Source organism: Bactrocera oleae, chromosome 2, assembly GCF_042242935.1.
Source record: "Bactrocera oleae isolate idBacOlea1 chromosome 2, idBacOlea1, whole genome shotgun sequence".
Taxonomy (NCBI): Eukaryota; Metazoa; Arthropoda; class Insecta; order Diptera; family Tephritidae; genus Bactrocera; species Bactrocera oleae.
Genome location: NC_091536.1, coordinates 39,935,922 through 39,954,929, shown reverse-complemented (window position 1 = coordinate 39,954,929; position 19,008 = coordinate 39,935,922). Strand labels below are relative to the sequence as shown.

Sequence of the window (19,008 nt, the reverse complement as noted above, 5' to 3'; positions counted from 1 at the left end):
CCTTATTATACTCTCGCAACTTGTTGCTACAGAGATAATAGTTTTGCTCAACTAACGGTTGTTTGTATCACCTAAAACTAATCGAGTTTGATATAGGGTTATATATATATAAATGATCAGGATGAAGAGACGATTTGAAATCCGGGTGACTGTCTGTCCGTCCGTCCGTCCGTCCGTGCAAGCTCTAACTTGAGTAAAAATTGAGATATCTTTATGAAACTTGGTAGACATGTTTCTTGGTACCGTGAGACGGTTGGTATTGCAGATGGGCGTAATCGGACCACTGACACGCCAACAAAACGCCGTTAATCAAAAACAAATAAATTACCATAACTTAGCTCTGCAATTAGATACGAGGCTCTTAGTTGGTATACAGGATGACATTTAGGAGGGGCATATGCATTTTAAATTTTTTTTAAAGTGGGCGTGGTCTTGTCCTAATATCTCCTAAACCGCTAAAGCTATAATAACAAAATTCACTGAGAACAAATGTCTTTAGCACCTCTATCGACAGTGTAAAAATAGATAGAATCGGTTGACAACCCCGCCCACTCCCTATACAACGGTACTGTTAAAAACTACTAAAAGCGCGATAAATCAAGCACTAAACAAGCCAGAGACATTAAATTTTATCTCTGGGATGGTGTAAGATGATTTTATAGGAACCACGTTCAAAATTAGATAGTGGGCGCGGCACCGCCCACTTTTAGGTGAAAACCGATATCTTGGGATCTGCTTAACCGATTTCAACCAAATTCGGTACATAATATTTTTTTCATATATTTATGTTATAGTACGTAAATGGGCGAAATCGGATTACAACCACGCCTATTTTTCATATAACATCATTTTAAATTCCATCTGATTTTTTCACTTTCCAGTACGCAAATCAAGTAACAATGATTATATCGACGTAAAACTGTGCGTGAATAATACCAAAACTGTTCAAGCCCCTAGGTACTTAATATGTGGACCCCAGTGCCTATAGTTGACTTATTACCGAAAATATCGGTCAACGTAGAACAAGGCGGCAAGATCCACAAAGAAATCTAAAACATTTGATTTTGTGAGAGTATAAAATGTTCGGTTACATCCGAACTTAGCCCTTCCTTACTTGTTTTTTTTTTCACATTCAATAGATTACCTACACACAACTCGTGTTCACTTTAGATCGTATCTTGGAAGCGTATAGCGCTTATCAAGGTACACCAATGCGTAATAAAATAATAAGACATGTCGATATGGCATTATAATCCTATTATACCCTTTTTAATTGGTAAAGAATTTCTAAGCGTTTGACACTTCATTACGCGGACAAACGTGACATTAACACGTTTGAGTTGCAAATGACTACATCAGTCCAAACCTCGAGTCAATCAGTAGAAGAATTTCACCAGACTGTTTATAAACATATATCACTCATTTTGAATAAATTTGGTTGTAAGGGACTAGGTAGAGAAGCGGAACAATTAATAACAACAATGTAAAGACACAAAGCTCTAGATACTTTAGTGCGTGTATTACGTGGTGACTTATCTCGCCTTTTAGGTATCAAAGAACAGGTAGATTTACCTTCAGCACTGCATTTGTGTTTAGAATTAGAAAATCAAACTTTTTGTGTTAACCATGCTACAAACCATGCTTAACTTTATTAAGCAAAATACGAAACCTATACCTGCTGCACGCAACATTCAATATATTATATATTCCTCCTCTGTCAACTACATTTATTATTATATTTGCTACATATAAATTGACTGTCCTATGTCCGAGACAAACTACCGGATGCGGTTGTCATCGGTAGTATATATATTCCTCCTCTGTCAACTACTGACACATATTTGCTTCATATAAATTGACTGCCATATGTCGGAGACAAACTACCGGATGCGAATCTACTGATAATAGGTGACTATAATCTTCCTAGCAGCAAGGGCAGAGTGTTCCCTAATAATCTACGAAAATCTATCCATGCTTGAATGCCAGCAATTCAATAATGTCTTGAATAATCATCACAAGACCCTGGATTTGTGCTTTAGCAACGCTGATATTGTGCTATGTAGGACACCAGCCATTATAGAAGAGGAAAAATATCACCCAGCAATAGACATCACCCTCGAGTTTAATACGCATATTAGACCTGAAGTATCAACCAGCTATGTATTCAAAAGTGCATATTACGACAGCTGGAATAAATTATTCATCAGAACGAACTGGATCGACCTTTACAAACTTGACTATATAGATGAAAATTGAATTGGTTTTACCCAAAAAGTGCATGAAGGTGTTGATAGATTCCTTCCGCGGCATGCTAAAAAACCCGGCAACTATCCTCTCTCCTAATCCAGAGCTTAAAGAAAATCCAATACCAGAATATCCCGATCTCATAGAATGAAGCAAAAGATCGCAATCATAGTTAGGGAATGCAAAATCTGCAAAGAATTCAAATACGATAGACACCCTCCTAATCCAGAGCTTCAATATCCAATGTCAGAATATCCCGGTCACAAAAAAAACGAAAAATCTTTTAATTCTCAATCAATAAAACTCAGTTGCTCTAAACTAGGTATAGAAATTTACACTGCACCACCATACATGAACACAGTTAACAGACAGAATACTCGTGTCGGAAAGATAATCAAATATTTGGTATTTAATTATTTGTTTTTGTTAATGATCTTTGATAGTTATTTAAGGGATTCAATGCGAGCAAAGCCGCAGGTAAAGCTAGTATAAAATATATGAAACAAGTAAGGAAAGGCTAAGTTCGGGTGTAACCGAACATTTTATACTTTTGCAGCTTGCAAGGATCAAAGTCGGGGAAATACCTTCAGGTGTTGGTAAAACTTCATATTAAAAAATGTTGCGAAAGAATTCAACATTCATTATTTAACGAAATTGTCAATGGTTTACAATCAAATTTGTTTCATATTAATTTGTATAATATTATACAAGATACATAGATTGTATATCATAGGCTCACATAGTTTTATAAATATATTTTACTTCCCGTAAGCGAAAATTATATTAAAATACTCCTCAAATGAGATACATATATCTGACATAAACTCAACCGAAGAGGCTAAATTCAAGGGGTATGGCCAGTGTAGAATTTTCAAAACATCGTTATTTTTTCGCTTAAACTGTGCTTTATTTTATAGTCATTAAAATAAGTTTCCAGTTGATTTGTAGCGAGGAAAAAATTTCAAACGACTTAAAGCCCTCCTCCGGCTGTAGTTATATGTGAAAACGCGTTTTTCTCAAAACTACTTTGTTCCAATTGTAAAGACTTTGATAATTTTTATCCGACCGATTTTAAATTTTGAGAATATTATGAGATTTTGCATAAAAGTACGTAGGGAAATTTCGATGGATTCAAAACTTTTTCTATGGCCAGTTTATTAGGAAATTATTAACAAAAAAAATTATTTTTCTGTTCAAATGCCTATAATTTTTGTATTAATCAATATTTTGAAATTTCCCTACGTACTTCTATGGTATTCCCATGTAAATTAACAACACTTTTGTTTATATTGTCCCTGGACGACAATTATGGATGTTAAATGTGTCGCCGCACCGCGCTTAAAAAAAAAACGATCAATGAGACGTCGCACGATTTGCTTATTAAAGTCAACAAATTTAACCAAAAAATAATAATTTTTCATCAGATTGAGGTTTAAACCTGATAAGTGTTTCATTAGTTCTGTAAATAAATGATTATATCACGATAAGCGAAATAAATGATTATGCCATGATTTGTCCGCTACAGAGGCCATATTCCTTAATATATTGAGGCGATGTGCATAACGTCAACCAGAACTCCATTCATGTTCAGCGATAAACCAATAATAATATAATATAATAAGATTTGTTAGAACAAAGAAAAAAATTATATTTACATAGTAAAATAGAATTTCACATACACTATTTTCCGCTAGAGGGCGTGGTGTCTAAACGTATAATAACAACGCTGTCTAAGTTAATTAAATTAATTATTGTTTATTTAATCAGTTATGCGCAAAATTATGTTAAACGTAAAGAGAAAATTTTATTGCTCAAAATAAGTATATACATCAGCTGAGCTCTCGTTTATCGCAAGAAATATTAAGTAAGCATCATGCCTCCTTGCAGCAACATAGGTATAACCAAACTTAACTGTCTCACGTGTAATGAGCACATTAAAGGAAGTACATCTAGTATCCATTGTAGTATTTGTGAAAAATGGAATCACGGTAAATGTCTGACTATTACAAAAGATGAATTCTCCAAGCTGGTCAATGAAATAAGAAGTGGAGTACTGAAATGGAAGTGTATACAATGTGTATCTGAATCAAGCGTTATTGTATCTGAGGACGTGTTGGACGACGTTGATGAATCTGACATTGATGTTATGGATTCAATCACTGATAAAATCGATAAATTACTTGGTAAGCACATTGAAGGTCTTGAAATTGATTTGGATAAAAAATTCAGTAATTTTAAGAAGGATGTTGAAAGCAAGTTATCGGCATTAAGATCTGACGTGGCCAAAATTTCAAAGCAAAAAACTCGCTAACCAATCACTGTTCGTCACTGGACAAGAGAATTACTCAAGTCGAGAAATGCTTAAAAATACCATATCAGAGCCTCTTATGACCGAAGACGTCATAGCTGTGATAAATTTGCGCAAAAGGCGCGAAGCAAATGTCATCTTGTTAGGGATCACTGAGTCCAACAAGGCTACTTCACAGGAGCGTTTGGATCGTGCTGCACTGTCAATGATATTACCTCCAGATCTCTCAGCTAAGATCTCGAACTACAAAATGCGTCGACTAGGGCGTCCAAATGCTGGTCGCAACCGTCTACTGTTGATCGAAACGACATCAGTAGGTGAATCTAGGACCATCTTGAAAACAAAGTCAAGCATAGCCTTCAAATCCGACTTAACTCCATCACAGCTTTCTCATCTCAAGAATCTAAATTAGATTCACTGGCAGAAGTTCGTTCGGTTTTTTATTGATTTTTCAAAAGATGATAACTTTGTGTACATTTGTCCGATTTAAGTAAAATATGCGCCGTTTTGTTCGTAAACTTGTTGCCAACGAGATGCCATGTCATTATACCCCTCTCGTAGAAGACTGCGTCGCTATTGCCAAAAAACTCAGAGAGCCAATTATCCCAGGCCTCTCTTGAGGGCAACTTCTCACCATTAAGCGCGTTCGCCATGGACAGGAAAATATGGTAATCACTTGGTGCCAGGTCTGGACTATAAGGTGGGTGCATTAGAACCTCCAATCCGAGCTTCTGGCGAGTCACCAAAGACGTTTGTGGCCTGGCGTTGTCCTGATGGAACACAATTCGGCCTCTGTTGATAAAAGATGGCCTCTTCTGGATGAGTGCTACCTTCAAGCGGTCGAGTTGTTGGCAGTAGAGGGCCGAATTGAGCGTTTGATCATAGGGGAGCAGCTCGCAGTAGATGATTCCTTGCCCATCCCACCAAACACACAGCAAAACCTTCCTGGCCGTCAATCAGGTCTTGGCCACCATCTGGGCCGCTTCCCCGAGCTTTGACCACGACCGTTTCCGCTCGATGTTGTCATAAGTGACCCATTTTTCTTCGCCAGTCACAATCCGTTTCAGAAACGGGGCGATTTTGTGGCGATTCTGCAGCGATTTGCAGATAGAAATTCGGTCCATCATGTTTTTTGCTTTAGTTCGTGTGACACCCAAACATCGAGCTCCTTTTTGAATCCAAGGTTATGCAAATGATTCCAAACGGTTTTCTGGCTTATCTTTCGTTCCTCAGCAATTAAATAAGTGCTCACGTGACGGTCTGTTTCCACTATTTCCATGATTTTATCGCAATTTTCGACGACAGACCTCCCGACGCGTGGTGCATCTTTGACATCGAAATTACCGGAACGGAACCTATCGGGCCCATAAACTAAATTAATTTTTTCAGTCGCTTTGGCTGATTTTTCGCCTTGATCGAAGAAAAATTGTAAAATATAGCGAATTTTCTCTTTGCTGGTGTCCATCTTTGACGAGCGCTCACAACGTACTGAGTCAATCAAACGAAAAACTGCGACACGTAACACTAATACTATGGACAATTACGCCATCTCTTAGATTAAAACCGAACGAACTTTTTACTTTACATAATATGTACATAGAAAACCAAAGATTGTCGACAAAAACAACCCGTAACTCTACAGTTCTACTGTCAGAACACGAGAGGTCTCAGAACTAAATTAGCCTCAGCCAGTAGTCAATCAGATGTCTTATGCATAACAGAATCTTGGCTCCAAACGTCAATAGCTAATGGTGAAGTTGTCGACAGGTCTTACAACATCTATAGAAAAGATAGGTATCCTATGGTCAGTGGTCTTGAAAGTGGAGGAGGAGTTTTCATCGCAGTAAAGCGTTCTATTCAATCTGAGCTGATTTTCATAAACGACAACACCCTGGAACAAATATTCATTAAAATTAAAGGTATTAACACAGATATTGTCATCGGTAGTATATATATTGCTCCTCTGTCAACTACTGACACATATTTGCTATATATAAATTGACTGTCCTATGTCCGAGACAAACTACCGGATGCGGTTGTCATCGGTAGTATATATATTCCTCCTCTGTCAACTACTGACACATATTTGCTTCATATAAATTGACTGCCGTATGTCCGAGACAAACTACCGGATGCGAATCTACTGATAATAGGTGACTATAATCTTCCTAGCAGCAAGGGCAGAGTGTTCCCTAATAATCTACGAAAATCTATCCATGCTTGGATGCCAGCAATTCAATAATGTCTTGAATAATCATCACAAGACCCTGGATTTGTGCTTTAGCAACGCTGATATTGTGCTATGTAGGACACCAGCCATTATAGAAGAGGACAAATATCACCCAGCAATAGACATCACCCTCGAGTTTAATACGCATATTAGACCTGAAGTATCAACCAGCTATGTATTCAAGAGTGCATATTACGACAGCTGGAATAAATTATTCATCAGAACGAACTGGATCGACCTTTACAAACTTGACTGTATAGATGAAAATTGAATTGGTTTTACCCAAAAAGTGCATGAAGGTGTTGATAGATTCCTTCCGCGGCATGCTAAAAAACCCGGCAACTATCCGTGTTGGTTTACCTTGGAAGTTATACGCAAAATAAAACAAAAAACAAGGCACATGCAATCTACAAACAAAGGAGCACAAGACCTAACTATAAGTGGTTTGCGAGCTTAAGATATCAATGCTAAACATTAAGAGCTAGATGTTATCGAAATTACGTGGCCCTGGTAGAAAACTCCGTCAAGACGAACACCCGAGCCTTCTGGAAGTTCATGAAGAATAAGAGAAAAAAAAACACAGATATATCAGCGGAAGTTCGATGGAACAATTCAATAGCAAACACTGGAAAAGGAATCAGCAACTTATTTGCATCTTTTTTCGAGAACACCTATACATCCAATGATGCTGGATATACGCAAAACTCAATGGCCATACCTGCTGCTTCAACTTATCATAATGGCAATTCTGGAGTAAATTGCAACTTATCTGACATGGATGCCAGTTTTGATGACGTTTTCAAACAGCTAGCATCGCTTGATATAAATAAAGGTGCTGGCCACGATGGACTACCAAATATATTTCTACGCGGTTGTGCGGTAGGACTCTGTGAGCCAATATCTCATATTTTTAGTAAATCGCTATCACAGGGGACAGTCTGGACATAGATCTGACGTAAAAAACTACTGTCCAATCTGCATCCAATCATCACTAGCGAAGCTCTTTGAAAAATTGGTGCTATCACAACTGGCAGCGTCCTTCAAGGATATTATCATCACACTTCAGCATGGATTTGTTGGCGATCCACAACAACTCGTTTGTTTATCTATATTAACTACATACTTGAGTCTATGAATGCTGACACAAATGTCCACGCATGAAACATTACTAATGAGACTCCAAAATTATGGTATAAATGATTATGGTATAATTTAGATCCTTTATTATTCAATATAATTGTTAATGATATTGGTAAACATTTTGAATCTGAATACTTGCTGTACGCGGATGACCTCAAAATCTTCAGGATGATACGTGAAGAAGTAGATAAAATCTGTCTGCAGCAAGACTTGGATTCCCTAAGCACCTGGTGTACTGCCAATAAATTATATTTAAATATCACTAAATGCGCTGCAATAACCTTTTCAAGAGCACGCTCACTTGAAGTCATGAACTACAAAATAAATGACCAGAAACTTTAGGAAGTCGTCGAACGAAAAGATCTTGGAATAATCATAGACAACAGGTTGACTTTCCATAAGCACACTGATAAAATCGCCTTACAAGCCTACAAAGTGCTTGGACTCATCACTAGAGCAGCAAAAGACTTCAGTAATGCGTCACCTTAGTTAAACTCTTTACTACATTAGTTCGCCCCATTTTAGAATATGGGACGGTAATATGGTCGCCATTTATTGATATTCAAGTCAATAGACTTGAAAAAATTCAGTAGCAAGTCACTGTCATTTTTCTTAACATGGCAAACATCGACAGCAGCTGTGGAGGAAGTAAAGAAAAAGTTCCACATCAACTCTCTACCAGCTCGACGTAAACTAGCAGACTTAATGTTCTTTTATAAAGTCTTGAATGGTTTTATCGAGGCTCCTGAGGTACATGACAGCTTTGAAATAATCACAGATGGGTCAAGTCTCAGACGCAATCGCTTTATTAAAACAACCAAATCAACTAAAAGCTATGTCATATGCGGTCCTAGAAACAGGATAGCTAATTATGTAAATGACATGACTCCTCAGATCCAGTTCTTCGGAGATTCCACCCATTCTCTTAACATTGAATTGAGAAGACATCTATACGACTACTACAATGGCTGAAGCTCGGATTATATTATATTATTTATATTATTTTTAACGTTAACTGAATTTTGTTTCTCCTCTTTGGATTCTCTATATTATGTCTCATTTAATTTTTGTATAAGTTACTTACTATATTTTTGCAATACTAATATTAATAATAACATTATTATTCACTTTTACTGTATATTGCCGATTGACGTTTACGAATAAATAACTAAATATTTAAATATTTTCGGCATTAAACTTAAGTATATCCAATATTATACGTTCGGTTGATTTGCTAAAATATCTTACATATTGACAGATATATATGGTATTGGCCAACCGTAAGTTTGAAAATGATATGGGAGATAGTTGATATATACGGTATTGGCCAACCGTAAGTTTGAAAATGATATGGGAGATAGGTGTAGTATTGACGTGATTTAATCTGTTTTTGGCATTACTGTATATTTTAACTGAAACAGATGCTGCCCGTTTTCACGCGATTTTATCTATTTTAGGCACATAAATGTACCGCTAGGAGAAAAAAACGCTTACTAAATTTTATTAAAATAACTCACATATTAGCCGATATATGGGGTATAAAGTCAGCCGAAAGTTCGAAAATCTTTTTATTGGGTATAAAGGGGCTAAGGGAAATATTGACCTGTTTGAACCCATTTCTGACATACAGGCCTTCGGTAGAAAGATAGCCATAGGCTCTGGGATCCACATTTCCGATATATGGGGGCTTGAAGAATTTTGGTTCGATTTGGACAATTTTTGGTCATAAGGTGGCATACTCACTATTCGTGCATAGTTCTATGCTCATTAATTGGTGCTTGATTTGTATAATGAAAAGTGAAAAAATCCGTTGGAGTTTAAATTTGTGTTATATGGGAAATAGGCATGTTAGTAATCCGATTTCGCCCGTTTTTTGGCATAGGAATGCTAAATTAATGCTAAGCCGTCTGTGCCATCCTGGATGTTAAAACTAATGTCTCTGACGCGTTTGGATTTATCGCACTTTTAGTAGTTTTTAACGAACCGTTAATCGATTTCACCGTTGTCGCATGAGTGGCGAAATGATTTTTCCTGTGAAAATTTAGGTGATATACAAGGTGCGTTCCAAAGTAAACAGGACTTTTAAAAAAAGATAGAACAAATGGTTTTATCGGCAAAATCAATTAGTTTTATTCAAAATAGTCTCCTTCTGCTTTAGTACAGCTTTTTGCACGGTCCAAAAGCATGTCGAACGAGTGTTTTAGCTCGTTACCCGGTATAGCCCGATATAGCCGCCAGTATGCCGGTGCAAGCCTTTTGTATGGCCTCCATGTATGCATAACGCTTTTCTTTCATCGGCAAATGCATTTGTCCGAACAGGTAGAAGTCGAACGGTGCAATAGGTGAATACGGGGAGTGGTTGATTGTTAAAATGTGATTTTTGGTCAAATAATCGGCCACAAGCGTCGATCGATGAGACCGCGCATTATGGTGCAACAAACCCCAACTTCCATCTTCGCGATATTCGGGCCGAACACGTCGAATACGGCGCACCAAACGCTTCAAAACTCCAAGGTAGAATACCGCATTAACGTTTTGGCTGGATGGAACAAATTGTTTGTGGACAATGCCCTTGGAATCATAAAAAAAAAATAAGCATTGTCTTCACTTTTGACTTCTCCAAGCGCGATTTTTTGGGTTTCGACTCATTTCTCACTTATGTCCTCACGACCACTTTAAAAACGTTGAAACCATTTCTCGTGCACTCTGATACGGGATAGGCAATCATCGCCATAAACTTGTTTCATCAATTGATTCACTTTTGACTTCTCCAAGCGCGATTTTTTGGGTTTCGACTCATTTCTCACTTATGTCCTCACGACCACTTTAAAAACGTTGAAACCATTTCTCGTGCACTCTGATACGGGATAGGCAATCATCGCCATAAACTTGTTTCATCAATTGATATGTTTCGGTTAAAGTTTTACCAATTTTAAAACAAAAATTAATGTTGGCTCTTTGTTCGAAGCTCATTTTTGCACCGATGACAAAAACATACTAACACTTAAAACGAAATAACTTCACTTCCAATGAAATGTCATGAAATTTTTACTGGAAGTCGATAAGGGATAGCAGATTCTAACGCACTAGTCGACATATACATTAAACTTATTAAAGGGCGGAGGCACGTTCAGTTTTTGGTGAAAGTTGCAATTCGATCCCGAGTAGTCTGAAATTTCATTAATGATTTAGTTAGTGACCGACGCAAAACTATACACCGAATTAGCAGATATGACCTATCTTATGAGAGCTCAATGTAAATGAACACCCACCACCGCTTCTTCCGTCGAACGAACAACGAATCAGCAGAGGGCTCTCTTGCAACGTAGGGTTGCCAGTCTCTATATTTTGTAATAAGTTATTTATAAATACACTGGCCAAAGAAAGTATTCGACATATGCATTTTGTTTATTTATTTTTGAAATATTCCTTAATATAAACTAATAAAAGACCAAAAACCAGTGTTTTTTAAAGCAATAATTTATTTAGTTTGCAACTTGATGACTTTTATGATAATAAAAACAGCAAAACTAACAAAAAAACTGAATTACTTCAAAATTAAAAGCAAAAAAAATATTCGACAATTCATGTAAAATCCAAGTTAAAAAACAAAAAATCACTTTTTAATATCGCGTAGCTCTTCCTTTTCTTCGGACTACTTCTTTTAAACGTCTTGGTATTGATTCGACCAACTTTCTTGTTATGGATGTGTCTATACTGTACCACTCTTCCATTAGTATCTGTTCCATTTGGGTTTTGCTCGTAAAATGACGCTGTCTTAGTCTTCTTTCTAAATGATCCCATAGATGCTCAATGGGATTTAGATCTGGACTTTGAGCAGGCGTTTTAATTACTCCAGGGCAATTGTATAAAACCCAAGGCTTTGTATTTAATGCGGGATGCTTCGGGTCGTTATCTTGGTAAAACTGGAAAGTCGCTCCGATTCCGAGATTTTCTGCACTAGTTCGCAAGTTTCTCTTCAAAATACCAATATATTGCATGTGGTCCATGATTTGGCGAATTGGTTCCATTTTTCCAACTCCTGCTGCCGACATACACCCTCAAATAATAACGCCTCCACCTCCGTGTTTCACAGTTGCCACTGTATTTCGCTCTTCCAGCTCTGTATTGGGTTTTCTGTACACAATTACTTTGCCATCACATCCAAAAAGATTAAATTTGCTCTCATCTGCAAACATCACATTACTCCAAAATTCAGCGGGCTTCTTTATATACGTTTTTGCAAAGCTTAATCTTTCCAATCTATTTTTTTTAGAGATATGTGGCTTTTTGCGCGCAACTCTTCCCCTGTAGTCATTAATTTGCAAATATTTATTAATTAATAAATTAAAATATTTCGAATGGTTTGGGGTGTCACATCTATGTTTAGGCTTTCTTTAACATGTTTGGAGAGAACCGTGGCATTTGTTTTTGGTTCTTTTTTGACCTGGCGAACCAACCAACGTTCGTCTGTTTTACAAAAGACTTTAGGTCGACCACACCTTGGATAATTTTCAACCGACTTCTTATCTTTCCATTTTTTAAAATATAATGAATAGTTGTACGTGGCCTATCAACTAATTCGGCTATTTTGCTTTCGGTTAATCCACTTTTAAAGTACTTTACGATAAAATTTTTTATTTAAATACTTATAAAAAATATACTTTAATACTTCACTTATTTACTTTAAATATCGCTTTAAAATTGATTGCTGCAAAATAATGTTAAGCAAAATATTCAAACTGATCGTTATTTTTTACCGTTAATTATTGGAATTCGCTCTTTTGCGTAATTGTCGAATATTTTTTTGCTTCAATATTCGGGGTTATTTAGTTTTTGTGCTTTTTTGATTAGTTTTGTTGTTTTTATTATCATAAAAGCCATCAAGTTACAATCTAAATAAATTATTGCTTCAAAAAACACTGATTTTTGATCTTTTATTAGTTTATATTAAGGAATATTTTAAAAATAAATAGAAAAATTCATATGTCGAATACTTTCTTTGGCCAGTGTATGTAGACTATTTTTACACTCTCGCAAATCGAGTTAGATATAGGGTTATATATGTATGTATAAATGATCAGGATGAAGAGACTTGAAATCCGGTTGACTGTCTGTCCGTTCGTCCGTCCGTCTGTACAAGCTGTAACTTGAGATAGTTAACATGTTTCTTGGTACCGTAAGACGGTTGGTATTGCAGATGGGCGTAATCGGATCACTGCCACGCCCACAAAACGCCATTAATCAAAAACAAATAAATTGCCATAACTAAGCTCCAAAACAAGATACAAGACCCTTTTTTGGTATACAGGATCACATTAGGGAGGGACATTTGTAGTTAATTTTTTTTTTAAGTGGACGTGGTCCCTTATAAGTTAAATGTGCATATCTCCTATACCACTGAAGCTATGATAACAAAATTCACTGGGAACGAATATTTTTAGTATCTCTATCCACGGTGGGAAAATGGCTGAAACCGGGTGACAACACCGCCCACTCCCCATATAACGGTAGTGTTAAAAACTACTAAAACGCGATAAATCAAGCACTAAACAACCCAGAGACATTAAATTTTATCTCCATAATGGTATAAGATGATTTTATAGGAACCACGTTCAAAATTTGATAAAGGGCGTGGCACCGCCCACTTTTAGGTGAAAACCCATATCTTGGGATCTGCTTAACCGATTTCATCCGAATTCGGTACATAACATTCTTTTCATATCTCTATATTATAGTACGAAAATGGGAGCAATTGGATTACAACCACGCCTATTTTCCATATGACATCATTTTAAATTCCATCTGATTTTTTCACTGTCCAGTCTGAAAATCAAGCAACAATGATTATATCGGCAAAATTTGCGTGAATGATACGCCACCTTGTGACCAAAAATTATCTAAATTGAACCAAAACTGTTCAAACCCCTAGGTACTGAATATGTGGACCCCAGTGCCTGTAGTTGACTTTTTCCGAAAATATCGGTCAACATAGAACAAGGCGGCAAGATCCACAAAGAAATCTAAAACGATTATACCATTTGACTTTACATCCGAACTTAGCCCTTCCTTACTGGTTAATAGTTGGAATCTAGTTATAAGTGATGTTTTGCGTTATGAAAATTGTTAAAAGCTATGCAGATATGTGCAAAACCATGTGTATAAATTGAGCAATGGCAACATTGCTCAAATAAAAACAAAAGAGAAAAACTGATTTCTACGTTGCCAGTAAGGAAAGGCGGCATTTCGGTCACTAATGCACAAACAGTCACCGACGCAAAACCGTGTCCCGAATCAGCTGATACGACCTATCTAATGAGAGCGTAATGTAAATGATCAGTCACCATCGCTTCAAAAGACCATACGGTAGCATATCCGCGAAAATTGGGCTTTTTTTTCGTAGAAACGAGTGAGCTGAGAGTGAGAGAGCAATCTCTTGCTACGCAGGGTTGCCAATCTCGATATTTTGTAGTAATAAAAAAATTAACTTGAATATATTTGAAATATTCCTAAAATAAATTAAAATCACAGTCGAATACACTTATTTATAAGTAGGTAAACTATTTTGAGTAAATAGTGTATACAAATAGAACAATGGCAACTACGGGCATAACTTTTGACAAATTTGGTGTGATACGGTAAGTAAGAAAGGGAGGAATGTCGGTGACTGTTTGGGCACTAACTAAAGCATAAGCGTAGTTGGTCAGGAAGACTGCAAATTGGTATAAATGAGATCATTGACTTTGTATTAAACCAGATTTTGAATGGAATCAGACAAATCGTTCTTTCATTAAAAAATAGTGTGTAGTCGATAAGATCCTTGCAGCGGATCGAGGGAAAATTATTGATCTATCAAAATAGTATTTGTACAGCAAATGCGCTAGTAAATCAGTGTCACGGATATGATATACAACCCAAACACTGTCGAACATTTCAATTATACAAACATGAGTCTGATTCACTTTCCGTTGTTGTCTGCAAAAGCTACCTTGACAAAATTAAATGGACACCTGATAATGGGTAGTTTGATGGGAAAAATAGGTGAAACGAATTACCCCAGCCCATATATATAATGGTTATTGTTAATTTAGCAGACTTTAGCCGAATATATCTGTCGATGTCAATACCAATATTTTTCAATACCTCAAAATTATTCTTTGTCTTTGAGTCGCGCTAATTGCAAGAGTTTAAAATGTTAGGTTACATACAAATTGGCCTTTCTTTACTTGTAACATTAAATATATATCTGTTAATAATCATACATTTTCATTTAAAATATTTCAGGAGTATGTCCAGCTGAGTGGAGTCAACCTCGGAAACGTTTATGTGTTATTCTTATTACAGAAAACAATGATTCTTATAATTTTGTTCGCACTACCTTCCGAAATATTGCTCTTCAGACTGAATATAGCATAGAAAGAGTACGATTTGCATATATATTCAAGGTAAAATAACATAATATATATTCAAAAATAAGATTAATATTTAAAACTTTATTAAAAATATATTTCACAGTCTTCTATTTATTTTATATTTTTCATAAATCGTTTAAAACAATTTTTGGTTGTTTACACTACACATGTTTATATATGTAAAAAATAAGGTTTAAAAGTTTGTAGATATAAGCATTAAGTACGTGGTTAAACTTTGTGATTCCAAAGCCAAATTATTGATATGAAAGTGTAGTTTAATAGAAAAAACTCCAGTTATTTTCTGAACTCCTTCTCAACAAAGACTAAATTCCCAACGCCGGCATACATGCTCACACCATAAGACTACTACACTCAGCCTGTGTTACAGTTAGATTAATGTTACATTTCTGGATCTCAGTATTGGGATTTCGTTAAACGTATAGAGCCAATAGTTTCGGATTTCATTTTATGTTCCCCTTAATTTTGTTTGGTGCAGTTTTTATTTGTATTAAATTTTCTTGAACTAGCCGCTCAATTTTACTGTGGACTATTTAGTCACTCAAATTTACTAATTTAGTAATTTTTCGCTGCGCGATTTTATGGGTTTTAAATTGGTTTATAACATTTATCGTTATTACATTTTTTGCCCATTTTGCTCAATCTTTATATCAATGACCGGGGGCCCACCACGATGTATTAGCATGAATCTTCATTGTTTAATTCGAAAGCTAGCTAGCTTTCATGTGTGCATTTAAGGGGTTACATAGGTCTTGAAACTTCAAAAAGTTCATTTTTTTTTAAATAATTTTTTGTATAAACGTACAAAGTGTCAGGAATATTTTCCCCAAGTTTCAAGTCGATCGAGACGAAATTGTAGAAATTAGAGAGTTTTATAACCCGCTGTCTCTGTCATGGCTTGACCGAAGCGATAACTTTAAACGCGTTTTACTTAAAACCACTTTATCGAAATCGGTAGTCAAAATTTCTCAACGACTATTGAAGCTATCGAGTTAAAATTTTCCACACTTCTTTTAAGCATGTTTTCGTAGTCCCTGAACGAAGGATTTATTTTATCTTTGATTTCAACTCATTTTACAAGCCAATATGTGGCCTAATGTTATGCAAAAAATTACGTTTTTTGTAAAAAACGCCACAAAAAAAATTAATTTTTTAATTTTTTTTTAATTTTTCTTCGTTCAGGGACAAGGAAAATGTACCTACTTTAAGAAAAAATTTGGATTTTTGATAGATAAAAATTGAAAAAGTTATCATGACTACCACGAAAGCACTTTCTTGTGGACGGTCTACTGCACTACACTACCAACGCCTTAACTTATACTATTTACATTCAAATTTTCATCAAATGTTGTCCACATATTGCACTTTTATATGTAAACAAAATAAATTGTATACTTTATTTAGTATCTTTTAAAAAAATTAGAGAAAATAAGCTTTTTTTTTTGGCCTTCAAGACCTATGTAACCCCTTAATTTTATTTTATTTTAATTATACTATTAAAATTAGCGTAAACTTCAGCCATCATCCCATAAGCAAACTGGGTACCCTGGTACCCACAGTAGTAAGCATAAAAATCGAATTGCAAATGGTTTATTAAATTAATCCAATTAAGTTTTATTAATATTACAGTTTTTTTTTTATATAATGCATAATTCATATTTAAGATATTGTGCACTATTATTGAATGTTCATCACAAATTGGCAGGCGACAATTATTACAGCTTTTGCACATACTTGTATGGTAAGATCCGTCCAGTTTCATCTAGTTGAACCACTGAGCCAGGATTTGGCGTAGGAGTTTCTACTGCATGGCCCAAAATACTCTATGGCAACCTTCGTAGTAAAAGCTCGCATCACTTGATGGTTAACTGTGCGTTGCTCTATCATTTTCATAGTCAGTCTTTCACTCAATTTACATAAAAATTTGGATATGATGCCAGTTAAGAAATTTCTAGCATAATGAAGAACATTGCCATTGATCTTCGAAATGATCGTCCTTGATTTGCGTATCTTTGAATCATTTTATCCATAGTATCAACGCAATGGAATTGTAAGTGGAATTTCTAATAAATATTAATTTTATGTGCGATACAATTTGTTATTTGTTTATTAGCGTAAAATGTATGGTAAATCAATTATTCTAAAAAAGTTATCACTTATATGACTTTCCTTTTTTTGCAGTATTCTTTAAATAAAACCGATACTTTATATATATTCTTTTGTACGTATTATCAAAAAGTTTTCTCTTATCCACCATTTCGTCAGCAATTATATACACATTAAATTTTCATATATCTAAGTTACATGTTCTGTGCGAAGCAATTGCTGCAATATTGCAGCAGACTATCAGCCGAGCATCAGCAGCATATTATCAAGTTAGTAACAGGGTTGCAGTACTTATCCTACAAGAAACTGCTGATGGGTTCACCAATACACTCACAGTTATTATGTCAGTAGTTTACTTGTCAACTGACCGTCACTGTTATTGTAAAAGAGAGACATCTTCGAATCATATTGCTTACATATGTAAGAATGAAACTGCTGAATCCTTTACTCAACAATTGCGCAAAACAAATTTTAGTGTTCTTTTTGCCAAAAACGAAAAGTGTTGCACGCTTCTTTTGGGTTTGGTGTTAAAAATATACATTTTTATGAAAGAGAGGAGTTTTCACCTATGATATACATACAAGCTAAATAAGTTTCAAATAAAACTATTTATTTAGTTAATCTACGTTTGCATTTTTAAATACAGAAATATCCACTGATTGAGGACGCAGAGCTATTGAGAGGAGGAGATGGCATTAAGTGAAAATTTCTTTTCAAATTTTATTATGTAATTATATTTTTTGTTGCAATCCTTTTTATATTTATGTATATTATTATAAATAATTTTGATTAAAAGTTTAAAATTTATTAAAGAAAAAAAATTATATTATGTACTGCGCATAAGAATTTTTCACTTGTGATAGATTTACAGTCATGACTGAGAAATTGCAGCTATGATGGATTTATGGTCAGCAATGGCTCAGAAAAAGACATGAGTGTGAGCAGTATAGATATAAAGTGAATCAATTCCGAACAGCCATGTGTTAAAGAGAGATGTAAACTCACACACATGCGTTTGTTTACATCAGTTTTTGCACAACGCTCTTAAGAAAATGATAGAACTTTGTTCTGCGCGCTGACACAATTTTTTCAGCTGTGACTGTCATATGACCAATTATTATTCAGCACGAACACACGCAAGTGTTTAGCAACGGGAAGAGTACTAAAAAAGTTATGCAAAACCAGTAAGGAAGTTCTAAGTTAGGGTGTAACTGAACATTTTTTACTCTCGCAACTTGCAAGGATCAAAGCCCGGGAAATTACTTCAGGCAAAATTTTATATTAAAGGAAGTATTGATTCGATCCAACCCATTTTTGACACAAAGACATACAATTATCGAGAGTTTAAATAATTTTTTCGGTACTTATTGTAATATTTTTCTCATATTTCTATGTTATACAAGGTGCGTTCCAAAGTAAACAGTAAAAAAGTAACAAAGTAAAATCTAGTGTCTATATATCGACTAGTGCGTTAGAATCTGCTATCCTTTATCGATTTCCAGTAAAAATTTCATGACATTTTATCTATTGGAAGTGAAGTTATTGAGTTT

The 19,008-nt window shown here is 35.3% G+C and overlaps 1 protein-coding gene across 2 annotated transcripts in view; it reads left to right on the top strand.

Annotated features, from left to right (window-relative positions):
• Nucleotides 1–19,008, top strand: part of l(3)80Fg (dnaJ homolog subfamily C member 16 l(3)80Fg) — a 405,661-nt gene that overhangs the window by 185,913 nt on the left and 200,740 nt on the right. For both annotated transcript variants that reach the window (XM_070113021.1, XM_070113022.1), the window contains one exon: nucleotides 15,207–15,367. In XM_070113021.1, coding sequence (XP_069969122.1) covers nucleotides 15,207–15,367 — 161 coding nt within the window. The remainder of the gene's footprint in view (nucleotides 1–15,206; nucleotides 15,368–19,008) is intronic.